This window comes from Podarcis melisellensis, assembly GCF_964234715.1.
Source record: "Podarcis melisellensis genome assembly, chromosome: 3".
NCBI lineage: Eukaryota > Metazoa > Chordata > Lepidosauria > Squamata > Lacertidae > Podarcis > Podarcis melisellensis.
In genome coordinates, this window is record NC_138530.1 from 45719899 (window position 1) to 45733767 (window position 13869).

The 13869-nt window shown below is 43.0% G+C and overlaps 1 protein-coding gene across 1 annotated transcript in view; it reads left to right on the plus strand.

Moving 5' to 3' along the window:
- Positions 1 to 13869, plus strand: part of NID1 (nidogen 1) — a 54358-nt gene that overhangs the window by 30214 nt on the left and 10275 nt on the right. Inside the window, exons 11-15 of the mRNA XM_081906809.1 lie at positions 1812 to 1955; positions 2916 to 3038; positions 8024 to 8239; positions 9397 to 9569; positions 10716 to 10842. Coding sequence (XP_081762935.1) covers positions 1812 to 1955; positions 2916 to 3038; positions 8024 to 8239; positions 9397 to 9569; positions 10716 to 10842 — 783 coding nt within the window. The remainder of the gene's footprint in view (positions 1 to 1811; positions 1956 to 2915; positions 3039 to 8023; positions 8240 to 9396; positions 9570 to 10715; positions 10843 to 13869) is intronic.

The window sequence follows — 13869 nt, forward strand, 5'->3', positions numbered from 1 at the left end:
GACCTCCTGGTAAGATCAGAAAAAGGATGGAAAATTAGACCATATGAAGACTTAAAGGATAAATTAATAGGATGGTTACAATTCCACCAAATTAACGCCCTATGGAATGAACACCAAAAAATGGGGATGAATGTAAAAAAAGTCCAGATATCAGGTGGAAATTTTAGAAAGTAACTCCAAACTTTTATCCAAAATGTATCATCAATTGTTGGATTGGGAGACTAAGGACGAAGAAATAAAGGAGGTCATGATTAAATGGGCTATAGATCTCGGATACAATCTAGAGTATGACAGCTGGGTGAAACTTTGGAACAAGGGTATGAAATTTACAGCATGTGTTGGACTCCGAGAAAATATGGAAAAAATGATGTACCGATGGTACATCACACCTGTGAAATTGGAAAAAATGTACAAGACAGGAGACAAAACATGCTGGAAATGCAAAACTAAAGAGGGTAGCCTCCACCACATGTGGTGGACCTGTGAAGAAGTGAAAAGGTTTTGGGGACTTATTTATGATGAATTAAAAAAAATATTGAAATACATCTTTCCCAAAAAGCCCGAGGCTTTTCTCTTGGGAATGATTGGAGAGGAGATCAAAAAAGAAGATCAAACATTATTCCAGTACGCAACGGTAGCCGCCAGGATACTGCTAGTGCAAAACTGGAAAACTCCTAACATCCCAACCGTCAGAGAATGGCAAATTAAATTATTCGAGTATATAGAATTAGCAAAGATGACACAGAAAATCAGACATCAAAAAAGTATAAAGTTTATTAATGACTGGAACAAATTTACAACATACATTGAAGCAAATCTAGGAAATATTAAAATCACAGTAGGTGAAATATAAAACCTGTGACGTATAGATTTAGCCAAATAAAACTGCAGAGAGTTATTGGGTTTGTATAGCCCAAACCGAGATGGAGGGAAGTCAATTAGTGTTTTAGAGTTGATTTGTTTGTTTATTTGCTATGTGTGTTGTCTTCGTTTTTTTTGTTTGTATTTTTTTATGTTTTGTTTCTCAATGTTTTTATGTTTTCTGTAGTAAAGAACTCAATAAAAAGATATTTAAAAAAAGGAAAGTGCAAATTTTGTTGCCACTGAAGATCAAAAAAACAAGAGAAAGGAATAATTTTCCCTGTCTCCTAGGCATGTAGTTTAGGGAACAGGCCATTTCCTTTGTATATAATGGTCTATTCCTCACCACATGCCCAGGAGACAGGGAGGATAACTTGTACAGTTAACAAGAATGGATGGAAAAGAGCTGTTAGGTGAAAATAATAATATTTATGGCTTTGCAACAGAAGTATTAGTGGGGAAGACATTAAGGAGGAATGATTATATATAGGATAGCACAGAAGTGCAACCTTACGTAGAATTGTGAGCAAGCCTTATAAAAAGGTGGTCACTGAACAGCTGCATGTGAATGAACACACTAAAAGAAAATTTGAGAAATCCATGGCTTAAAGGGAGTGAAAGAAAAGACAAGGAAAAGTAACTGGCGGAGTAGGACCGCCAGATGACTAACAAACCCAAAGCCCCAAGTGAGAAAGCGTTGAAACTGTAATAGATTTGAAGGACAAAATATAATTTAACTACTGGTGGCAATAGGATTGTCTGGGGAAACCCCAAACAGCTTTCAAGTAATGCTTGGGCTGTTCACAATTAGTGTGATTTCCACACCCAGTTTTCAGTGTGCTGTAATGTAAAATGTTATATATTCTTAGCGTAGTGTTAGTTTTTATTTTTGTTTCATTCACGTTTCCCTCTGTTCAAAAAATATTAAAGTGAGTGTTCCTACCTTGTAGCTATTGAACGTGTCGTCAATCATTGTGTGACGGGAACACACACTTGTGACATCCCACAGCGTGCCCGCTGCATATACTCTGGTGGCTCTTCTTATATCTGTGCATGTCTACCAGGCTTCTCTGGGGATGGACGTTCTTGCGAGGGTAAGTGGCACCATGTACCCCCACTTCTGTCTTGTCCTTGGAGGCCTTTGTACAGCTTGGTTATCTGATCCTCAATAATTTGTTTGGGCTCCCCCCCCCCTTTCTGTAACAATTTTTTGAGTTGGGAATCTAAAACCATAATAAAGCAGTGTCTTCGCTACACACATTTTCTCCACATTTTAATCTTGTCTAAAAACCTCATTCTACTAGTGTTGTTTGCTGGCATTCATATGGAAATGTTGCTATTCCCAAATGCATGTGACTATCCTAAATCGCAGAAATAAACAAATCAATAGCGATAATATCCATGTTTATGAGATGCATCTTAAATTGTCAGCATCCTCATTTGCATATCAACAGTTAAAAGATTTCTGATCTTTAGTGTACCATTTATAAAGCTCATCTGACTGCACATATCATAAAGTAATCTTTTAGTGGAAATGCGCCGCAATGCACCGTGTGGTTTTCCCAAGCTACCCATGTCACATTGAGTCCTTTTCTCTCCTAACATGGTTGTCCTAGTTTAGGTTACCCTAGTTTAGCACATGGTATGCTATGTCCAATAGATTATCTCCTCGTCTTTTTGGCAGTCTGGTTGGCTTGCTGTGATTCTATGCTTTGGAACTAACTGCCCAACCTACAATCTGTTCATGTATAAAACATTGCTTATGAAACTTAAAACATCAGTTATTTGAATGGTGAGTCAATGGACACAAACTCATTATATCATGAAACTTTGACCAATGTGCGTGGTCATTGCTGCCCAACATCCTGGCTGAATGAGATGTTTGTCTCATGGTAGCATATGAAAAAGGATTCAGGTCCAGGTCCTTGTAACAGAGGACCTAAGGCTGACCTACATGCATATTTTTCAGTTCCGTCAAAGGAGTGCATCTTATAATATGCTCTTTCCTTTCTTTTCTTTTCTTTTCTTTTCTTTTCTTTTCTTTTCTTTTATAGATGAAGATGAATGTAAGCTGAGCCGCTGTCATCCAGATGCTTACTGCTATAACACACAAGGGTCCTTCAGCTGCCAGTGTAAGGCAGGTTATCGTGGGGATGGTTTCCAGTGTGTGACAGGAGGTAAATAAATGTTATTTTCTAAAAATCCTAGCAGAAGCAAACTGTTGATAGACAGCATGGTGGAATGCCATTAAATGAACAGAAGTTGTTTAACAACTGTGTACTCTGATTTAAAAAACACCCTGAATTACAGTCATACCTCGGGTTGAAGTAGCTTCGGGTTAAGCATTTTCAGGTTGCGCTCCGCGGCGACCCGGAAGTAACGGAGCGCGTTACTGCCAGGTTTCGCCGCTCATGCATGTGCAAACGCTCAAAATGATGTCACGTGCATGCGCAGAAGCGGCGAATCACGACCCGTGCATGCGCAGACGCAGGTTGTGTTCACTTCAGGATGTGAACGGGGCTCCGGAATGGATTCTGTTCGCATCCAGAGGTACCACTGTATTTGATCAAAGAGTGATTATTTAATATGGTGCTTTCTAGAGTTTATCAAGATTCCCTTTTTACTTTAAGACTTTTTACAGTTAAATCCTTTATATGTCAACTCATAAATCAGGCCTATTGAATTTAATGAGATATATTCTGAAGTGAGTATAGGATTTCAGTTGGGAATCACATGCTTTTGAAAGTTAAGCCTTGCATAAATTCTGGCTTGTTTTCTGAGTTAAATATCTCCTTTGTCAGCTTACGATTTTAGCTAATACATACTGAAATTTTGTGTAAGGAGCACTAAGAGCTACGTAATCTAATCTGATCAGTTGGTGCAATAGAAAATATTCCATGCTACTTATAAGACTGTTACATTCACTCCAGAAAGATGAGTGTTCTCTCTTCCATTTTGCTGTTTGTTTTGCTGAAAAATGCTATCTTTCCTCTACTGTGAACTTGTTTGGAAGTAATGCTGTAATTTTACTTTGCAATGTTTTGCTAATTATGTTAGATTTCCTTTTGGGTTGTAACTTCATTATTTTGAATTAAGATTGTGTTATCATATGGATTTCCTTCTCTGAATGAGGAGCCAGGGGCATAAATCAGAATAGGGCATTATGTTTTTGTTTTGTTTGCATTGTGTTGTGCATATTTATAATTGGTCAGCAAATCAATCAATAAATAAAGCACATCACTGCTCGAAGGATCATGTCTGGAACATGGGGTTCTGGATGTTGAATTTTGGAGAAAGAGACAATGTTCTTTTTCATGTGAGAGGTAAGTATAGATAGAAAGGAAGGAGGTGATTTCAAGGGAAGAGAGAGGATGCTTTCCCCCCTAATTCCTATCCCTTTTTGACAGATGAAAGTTGTGATATGTAGTGGCAGAAAAATAGCCTGCAGCATGTGTGTACAGTGGTGCCCCGCAAGACGAACGCCTCTCAAGACGAAAAACCCGCTAGACGAAAGGGTTTTCCGTTTTGGAGGCGCGTCGCAAGACGAATTTCCCTATGGGCTTGCTTCGCAAGACGACAGCCCATAGGGAAATCTCCGGGACAGTGGGGAAGCGCAGCGCGTCTTCCCCGCTCTCCTCGGACCTCCTCCGAAGCCTGGCGGCGGGGCGGGGACACCTCCTCCCGCCGCCGGGCTTCGGAAGGATGCCGGGCGGCAGGGCGGGAAATCCTCCCTCCGCCGCCCGGCATCGTCCCAATGCCCCGATGCCGGGCGGCGAGGCGGGAACGCCTCCCCCTGCCGCCCGGCTTCGGGGCGGGAATGCCTCCCCCCGCCGCCCGGCTTCAGGGCATCGTCCCGATGCCGGGCGGCGGGGCAGGAACGCCTCCCCCCGCCGCCCGGCATCGGAACGATGTCCCGAAGCTGGGCGGCGGGGCGGGAAAGCCTCCCCCGCCGCCCGGCTTCGGGGCATCGTCCCGATGCCGGGCGGCGGGGCAGGAACGCCTCCCCCCGCCGCCCGGCTTCGGGGCATCGTCCCGATGCCGGGCGGCGGGGCGAGAAAGCCTACCCCCGCCGCCCGGCATTGGAACGATGTCCCGAAGCCGGGCGGCGGGGTGGGAAAGCCTCCCCCCGCCACCCGGCTTCGGAACGATGTCCCGAAGCCGGGCGGCGGGGCCGCGAAGCCTGGGCGCGCTGGCAACTCTCCGCAAGGAGCGCTCCCGCTGCTTGCGGAGAGGTCCGCGAAGCCTGTCCTGGACCTCTTCTGAAGGCAGGCGGGGGGCAAAAGTCTTTGTCCCCCCTGCCTGCCTTCCCAGGGGCTTTTAAATCTCCCCGGACAGCGGAGAAGTCCTCCGCTGTCCCGGGCGATTTTAAAATGCCGCCCGCCAGAAGAGGTCGGGGGAAGGCGGTTTCCATAGGAACGCATTAATTGATTTTCAATGCATTCCTATGGAAAACCGTGCATCGCAAGACGAAAAACTCGCAAGACGAAGAGACTTGCGGAACGAATTAATTTCGTCTTGCGAGGCACCACTGTAATAATAATCTAGCAGAGCAATCCATACACCCATAATAGGTATGTTATTTCTTGGTCCAATACAAGGATACAAAACAAAGTTGTCCATAAGTAATTAGGTTTGAGGGATTCAGATAAAATTAGGTTCTATTCTTCGTTATGCAAATTTTCACTTCTTGGGAATGTCAAGAGCAGTCTTATAAACAGACAGTTCTATACTAGAGTACCTCGGATCAGATATAAGTTGATTTCTACAGGTGGAATGCTACAGGTGGTGTGGTGCCAGTGCCCAAATTAAGCTTGAACATGACACTGTCACAGAATCAGTCCTATGGAGTACTCTGTTGGTAAGAATTTCTGTCAGCTGCTCATTGATGCTCTGGACGCTGAGGATGGGAAAGAGAGAGGCCCCGTATGGCCCTGTTTTCACAGCAGCCTAACAGCTTTTCTGTCCGAGTAGAAGAAAGAAAACCTGTTCCTGTCTCTTTCAGCATATTTGGGTTTTGAAGTTAAGGAATTGAGCATAGTGTTTCGTCTGGGAAGAGCCATCCAGCTTCGCCGTGCTAACTATTTACTACAGTGGTACCTCTGGTTAAGAACTTAATTTGTTCCGGAGGTCCATTCTTAACCTGAAACTGTTCTTAACCTGAGGTACCACTTTAGCTAATGGGGCCTCCTGCTGCTGCCGCACTGCCACCGCGCGATTTCTGTTCTCATCCTGAAGCAAAGTTCTTAACCCGAGGGACTATTTCTGGGTTAGTGGAGTCTGTAACCTGAAGCATCTGTAACCTGAAGCATCTGTAACCCGAGGTACCACTGTATTTTGCTGCAGTCATGAATGTCACTGAAGCTATTGTGGGCCTATGAGACTATATGTTCTACAGTGTCTGTGCTGTCAATACACACACACATACACACACTTCATATATTCAGGTACCACTTTTGGCATCTCTAAATTTAAGCTAGGGAATTTTATTCTGCAAACACAGTACTGTAATAGTTTTTACACAGCAAATCTGCTCCTTGAAGTAGCTGTGGAAGTTGCCTGCAATTTTACATACGTTCATCACATAGCCGGCTTGTTAGCAATAGAGTTCCTGGTGTAAGCAGCGGCATTCCAGCAGCTACAAAGAATGTCTGTACTTCATTATTCCCTCACGCTCCATTGTTTCATTACAAAAAGAAACAGATGTCCAAAACTTGTCACCCCTTCATCTCCCGTAGATTGTGTTTACCAAACAGAAACAAACCCAGACTCTCTGGCTAGGGACTATGACCAATAAAAATAATTTACCGAAATTGTTAATGTGGGTAATCTAGTTCACATGGGAAATGCACTGGTGGCAAAAGTCCGGATCCTGTTTGTAGCGCTCCATGACCGAAGCAGCATTAAATGGATTGCTCTAACAGCCTCCTAATGGTGAGGTGTTAATCTGCCTTTCTTTGAAACCATATAGGAGCATCACCTAAAACACAAAAGACTTTTTGGGGTAACCTTCAGCTACCTGATCACAGGTGGTGGTGGGAAATAGACTGGATCGGTGCACACATTGTGGACATTGTGTGTAGCATATGGTGGCTGAACTTGGCAGTTGTGCCCGTACCATAGCAAAATATAAACAGTAAAATCCCGTGGTAGCATTAAAGTTGTCCTGTATACATGGCAAGTCACTTCACAGAACCTGCTCACCATGTGATGACAGCTAGAGCATGGGGTGTTTTTTAAATGCCATCTGTGTAGTGGTTGTTGCATGTCCCTGTCCCACTGTTTGTTTAAAACATTTGCTATAACCTTAGTAAATGCATTGTGGCTTAGATTTTGGCTTGCCTAAACAATGGGATGAATCCTGCCCCTCCCGCTCCAGCAGCTTCTAAGATCAGTCTTCTGACGTTTTACTTTCTAGCACCATTTCAACTGCTACTGATTATTCAATAACAAAGCTGGAGCTTTTCCAGTTGACAAGGCCTGCAGTAACCCAAGAAACCACATTAATGGATACAGCATATTTTAGGAGCCCTTTCTACAGCTCTGAAGTGCTTCTGGGCTGCCCTTTTGCTTGCTCTAACATTCTACAGAGGGTCACATGTGGCTCTCCTGCCCCACACCAGCCTCATTTCTGCTAAACCATTGGTGGTACAAAGGACAAGAATTGAAAATGTCATTGGGTGTGCAACTGTCGTACTGACACTTAGGATTAGATGCAAGGGGACAGAGAGGGTATACGCTGTGCTGGTGCAGGTTAGCTGCACATTTGCAACTGTCTGCATAACTGTGGTTGCAGAAAAGCAGCATTTACAGCTGAGTCTTCATTGCCTGACTTTGTTATCCAGACAGCTGTGTTATGTAAAGTTTCTGTGCACCTACAGTGCTTGCACTGTGTTAAGTGAGAAACCACCTCCCACAACTTATTGGAAATGGATAGGAGTTCATCTCCCTGCACCTGATCACTCCAAAGTGCTGGCCAGCTGTTGGAGAACCATCTTAACTGCCATTTCTAATGCAACCTGTATGAGCTTCACTCCACCTCCAGATCTCAGGGGCAGCAAATTTGGCTAATATATGTTGGCTAGAATCACTTGTATGTGGAACATCATAGAAATGAGATGTAAAATTCACATTTTTTTCTTTTTGTTTTGTTTGTTATTTACAGAACAAGAAAAGACAAAATGTCAGCGTGAACAAGAACAAAGTGTGGCTTTTGGTCCAAGAGGAGCCAGGCCAGTTGGTTTCTTTGTTCCTCAGTGTGATGTCTATGGGAATTATTTGCCAACTCAATGCCACTCCAGCACTGGATATTGCTGGTGTGTAGACCGAGATGGGAATGAGATTGATGGTACCAGAAGTGGTCCAGGGATTCGACCTCCATGTAAGTTACGTTTCACCTAAGCCATTAAGCTACTGCAACAATTTTCCTCATTCAGATGCTGTTTTATTGGGCTCATAGTTCAGACATATGCCTCTCATACAGTGCTGTTCCATTGTTTCATATGTGCTTATGCTGATATGCTGTTCTTGCTATTAAGCCATGTTCAAAGTGGTGACATAATGAAGCAAGCAATAGCTATTATAGCCTTCTAAATAAATAATGTTTCTAGCCTGCTTGCCCACAGTATGACTCTGTTATGTGGGTTTCCCCCTGCCCCCCCAAAAAGGGCAACAAGCCAGAGCTATCGGCAGTGACTTGCAAATTATATGGTGATATTAATAAGTAGAAAGGATGTTTATACAATTAATAGTGTGGCATTCCTGTAATGTGTTCCATATGGAGGCACCTTTTAGAGAGTGCCCAAACTACAACTGATCCACAGTACAGCTACTAGGTGTTGATTGTTGTAGGATGCACAAAGCACATAATGCCAGTTGTACAATATCGTTGCTGGCTTCTAGGCCCAGTGGCCCTAGAATTATGCTGACACTGGGCCTGTCCTTTCTGGTTTTATTAATATGTAAGTTAGAACCATGGACAATAAGGGAAATAGTTTCAATATTTAGTGGTGTAACATGAGCAGCAGGAATGAGACGCAGCCCTAAAGGAAAGAAATATAGAAGACTCTGCCTTACAATTGGTTGTTCTTTATACCCATAAAACACGATCCTCATTAGTTTCATTGAAAGAGACATGCAGTATAATTCTGTGCACCTTTATTCATAAGCAAGTGCATAGATGTCAGCGCGTTCCAGGGCTGGCCCAAGACATTTTGGCACCTGAGGCAAACCATAAAATGACACCTCCCCACGAGAGATGCATTCCTAGGAGGCCAGATTGGATGCCCCTTTGGATCCTGCAGCCTGAGGCAGCTGCCTTGCCTTGCCTCATGAGTGGGCTGACCCTGGTGAGTCCTAAGCAATGTTGCATAGGATTGCCATCTCAAGTATGTGCTTAACATCATTTGAAATATGTGCTAAGCATTGGCTGGATTGTATCCAGTTTATATTAGAGTAATCTTGCCTTGCAGATGCAGTTTGACCTTATTGTGTTTGCGCAATCTTGACTGCCTGTGTTTTCTATCATTTGTCAACAAGGTCTGGGCACAGTTGCTCCTCCTGTTACAGTTGGACCCTCTGTAAAACCAGATACCATTCCTCTGCCTCCAGGAACACACTTACTCATTGCTCAGAGTGGAAAGATTGACCATGTCCCCCTGGATGGGAATGACATGAGGAAATCAGATGCAAAAGCTTTGCTGTATGTGCCAGTAAGTATCCCCTGAACTTGATGTAATAATTTGCATTAGTGAAAACTGAGGATTTTAGCTGAAGAGTTATACTACAGAAAAAAATAACACTTCAAATCAATATCAGGAACAGTCACATGGCTTAATATCCTCTGGGTTTTGCTGCTGATTTTCCTTTCTTACTGATGCTTTGTTGTTATTTTTTACTTTAGATTAGGCTGCAGCTGCTGAGAAAGGGGGGGTGAAGATTCTGAAATCTTGAAGCTGGGGTCACAATTCTTTTCGTATTAACAAAGAGAGGTCCCCAAAGAAATGTGTCTTCCTGTTGCACAATATTTTTACAGCCTTCCCCGCTTCAGTGATAGTGTCTCAGGACTATTATAAACAATCTTGTACTGTATTTATAGCAAATTTTATTGGCTTTCTAAGCAGGTCAAAACTCCCATTAAACTTTCCAGTGTTTTAAACAGTGTTCGACATTCTTAAATTTTAGTTGCTCATCCTGGCTGCCTATAATAGTTTATGTGGGTTTTAAACATTCTCCACTGAGCTCCCCCTTTATCTTCCTGTCCTTGATATTCTCTTCTTCCTTCTGCTGCAGATTTTATAATATGTCCTGATAACTTCCTGTGCTCTGGTCAGGCTTCTATACTCTTCCATGTGTTTCTTTTCCAGCTGTTTCCTTATGCCTGACACCAGTGGGCAAGTAAGTCTGTTTCCCACTTTCCACCTTCTCTTACTGTTGAATGAAGCCTTTTGCTATGCAATGTCCATGAGCTGTGTCCATGAGCAGAAGGCTACACTTGGCTCCAGTACACAGATTATTATTTGAAGCAATCATTCTCTGCTGCTGCTTCAGATTATTTTCTACCTGCACTGAAGGTGTGCCTGAACCATTAAATGAGATGCCCTCCCCTTTTCCATCTGCTATGATGCTCTTAGCTTTTGCTGCTTTTCTGACACCTTCTTATACTGTACCTTGAGTTTTGCCAGCTTACGTTGGATCCTTTAGGTTTGTTTTATCACTAGGCTTTAACATGCACCCTTTCCCTAAATACAACGTGCTATAATCTAGGTGTTTTGACTGATCTAATGCCTAACCATTTCTTCTAAAGAATTGGAAACATGATATATTTTGAGACTTGTAATAGTTTCACCAACTTGCAGGATAAAGTTGTTATTGGAGTCGCTTACGATTGCTTGGAGAAGATGGTTTATTGGACAGACATAAGCAGCCCATCTATCAGCAGAGCAAGCCTGGGTGGAGGAGAGCCAGTATCCATTATAAAAACAGGTAGGAGAGTTGCGTAGATTTCTTCTTCACAATATTTTTTTTCCAGCGGCAGGGCTCCCACAGAGAATCTTCATGGCCATACTTTCTATTGTTCTCAAGTGTTGAAAGGTATATGGGGGGGGGGGAGTGTCTGAGAGTGGAGTCCTAACCCTCCCTGTTGATGGCTCACAGATTCCTCCCCACCAGTGCAGAGCAGCTTTGCTGGTGAGGTTGTGCCATGGCGGAGGCAGTGAACTCATGCTGGTTGTAGGGCATGGGAATTTCCAAAGTGTCAGGGTGTGGACAGGGCATCAGTTGCTTTAGATCCACAGGATCCCTGATTCCCCCAAGGTGACCAATGCCTGTGCCTCCCTTGTCTATGGCATCACAAAAACTATGAAAAGATTCCTCCATACAGTTTCTGCATTGAGCAGCATAAGGCAGCCCTGCAGCTGTGCATTGACTGTGGTTGTGGATCCGCTGCTCTGCTTAAAAACAAAAACCACTGCCACTTCATTTCTCATATAAGCAACCAAACCCGGGAAGTATCTTGTGCCTAGGAGCTTGCCTAGCTCTGAAACCTCAGTTTTCAAGTTGGAATTACAACTCTATTAGCTGGGCTTATGGACTCTTCTTCACCCTTGCAAGTGAATTATTCATTACTTACTCATTCATTTTGCTTACTTAAGCAGAGCATAATAATAGCACAGGCACTGATTATTTTATTAACATTGTCTCAGAAACAAACAATGCCCCTTACACTGCAGTTCTGTACATGTCTCCTTAAATATAAATCCTACTGAATTTAAAGGTACTTACTTTCAGGTATATATAGGGTCTGTAGGATTGCAGTCTCAATGGTAAAACTGCCCCTAATGTCTGTTGGTAGGATCGTTAGGTAATTTGTTTGGTAGGTTACTTTAAAAAAATGATCTATAAGTACAAGTATGTTTTATTTAATGATAGGTTATTACAAGCAAGTATATAATATATGTAGCAAAAATGCATGAACCAAATTGTTTTATCATCACAACAGGCACTGAAACTTTAAGCTACGTTTTTCTTCTTTGTTGCTACAATTTGTGGTGTGCTTGTGCTGATGATTTTATTTGTAATGTTAAAGTTCTGATAGTTCATAGTTGGATTGTTCTGCAAGACCATGTTTTGTCTTATGGCCCTTCCAGCTCTCATTTGGCTCTCCAGCTATGTTGCCTGTTGAATAGTAGGACCTTTCCAAGACCCACAGCTGCACAGACTACTCCACAGGGAGAATGCTCCTCCATCCTGCAACCAAATAAATTGGATCCATGTATATCTTCATAAGCCTGCTTCTTGCCAGGCTCTGAGCCTCCCCATTCCTCTCAGGCAGGCTTGTGTAATAATAATAATAATAATAATAATTAATAATTAATAAATAGATAGATGATAGATAGATAGATAGATGATAGATAGATAGATAGATAGATGATAGATAGATGATAGATAAATCAACTGCAGAAAATAAGTGTTGAGCTGGGAGAAGGGATGCTAACAGCCAGTCATGTAAATTCCATATCCACATAATGTAGATTAGGTGTACTTGTGGCTGATTTTCTTCCCAGGCTGGTTGACATTTTACTCCAGGCCACACAGCGACTTTAAATCTCTTAGCAGACAGCACCAGTCAAATATGGATCTGGACTGTTCTTGATGTCATTTTTATTGACAACCTTTAGTACACTGTTGGATAGACAGACAGATAGAACAGAGTTTGTGTAGTGGTCTCAAATGTAATTATATTTACCATTTTGGCCTCAGTTGTGAACAGTTATTTAAAAAAGAAAGAGAAAGCTTTGATCTTCTGAATTCATCAGCGCACTTTCCCCCCAAAGCAGAAGAAAGCATAACATGTATTTTGAAACTATATGTTTTAATCATTCATTCATCAATCTGGGTTTGAGCTTAGCAGCCCCTGGGGCCAGGATAGTAGATCATTATCTGCTATTTCCTGTTGCTTTAGACCTGGTCATTGTCCAAAGAAAACTATGCACTTACATTTCTCAGAATTGTTCCAAACTTAAATCTACTCTCCAACATTATTAGCCACTCAAAGTCCAATTTTCTTTTTTCTGTTAGCTAAGATCAGCTGTTAGTTTTTAAAGTCTGATTACTTTAAAAAAATGTTTTCTTTTGGCAGATCTACAGTTTAACACATTTTTTTTGCCTTAGTAAACCTTTCTTTTCATAAACTTGGGCAGTTTCATTTTATTTTAAACACTCTCGTGCCAAGAAGCCCTAAAACTATGTTACGGTTCTATGGTTCTACCTTGAGAGGCATTAGGAGATCCAAGGAAGGCTAGTGGATAAAGAAGCCTGGTAATCAAAACCCATTTTCTGGTAGCAGCAACTTCATACACAGGGAGAGGAGTAGAATCTTTTGTGGCTGGATCTCTCAAGGCAGCACAGGACAAACATAGAGCTTTGCATACAACATTTGTAAGCAGTTTTTGTGGCACCTTCTTGCTAAATTTTGACTTAGCATAAGAATAGAGCAGTGCAGAAAAATGAAATGAAATACAGTGGTGCCCCGCAAGACGAATGCCTCGCAAGACGAAAAACCCGCAAGACGAAAGGGTTTTTCGGTTTTTGCGACGCTTCGCTAGACAATTTTCCCTATGGGCTTGCATCGCAAGACGAAAGCCCATAGGGAAATCTTGGGGACCTCTTTTAAATGCTGGCGGTGGGGAGCAAAGCCTTTCCCCCCCCCTCCGGACTTCAGAAGAGGTCCAGGAAGGCCGGTGGGGGCGAAAGGCTTTGCTCCCCACCGCCAGCATTTTAAAAGCAGTCCGGGATAGCAGGGAAGCGCTTCCCACTATCCCGGACGGCTTTTGAAGGCAGGCGGGGGGGAGCAAAGACTTTTGCCCCCCGCCAGCCTTCAGAAGAGGTCCAGGACCTATTCTGAAGGCTGGCGGGGGGCAAAAGTCTTTGCTCCCCCCTGCCTGCCTTTCCGGGAGAGCGGAAAAGGCAGCGCTGCCTTCCCGCTCTCCCGGAAAGGCAGGCAGGGGGGAG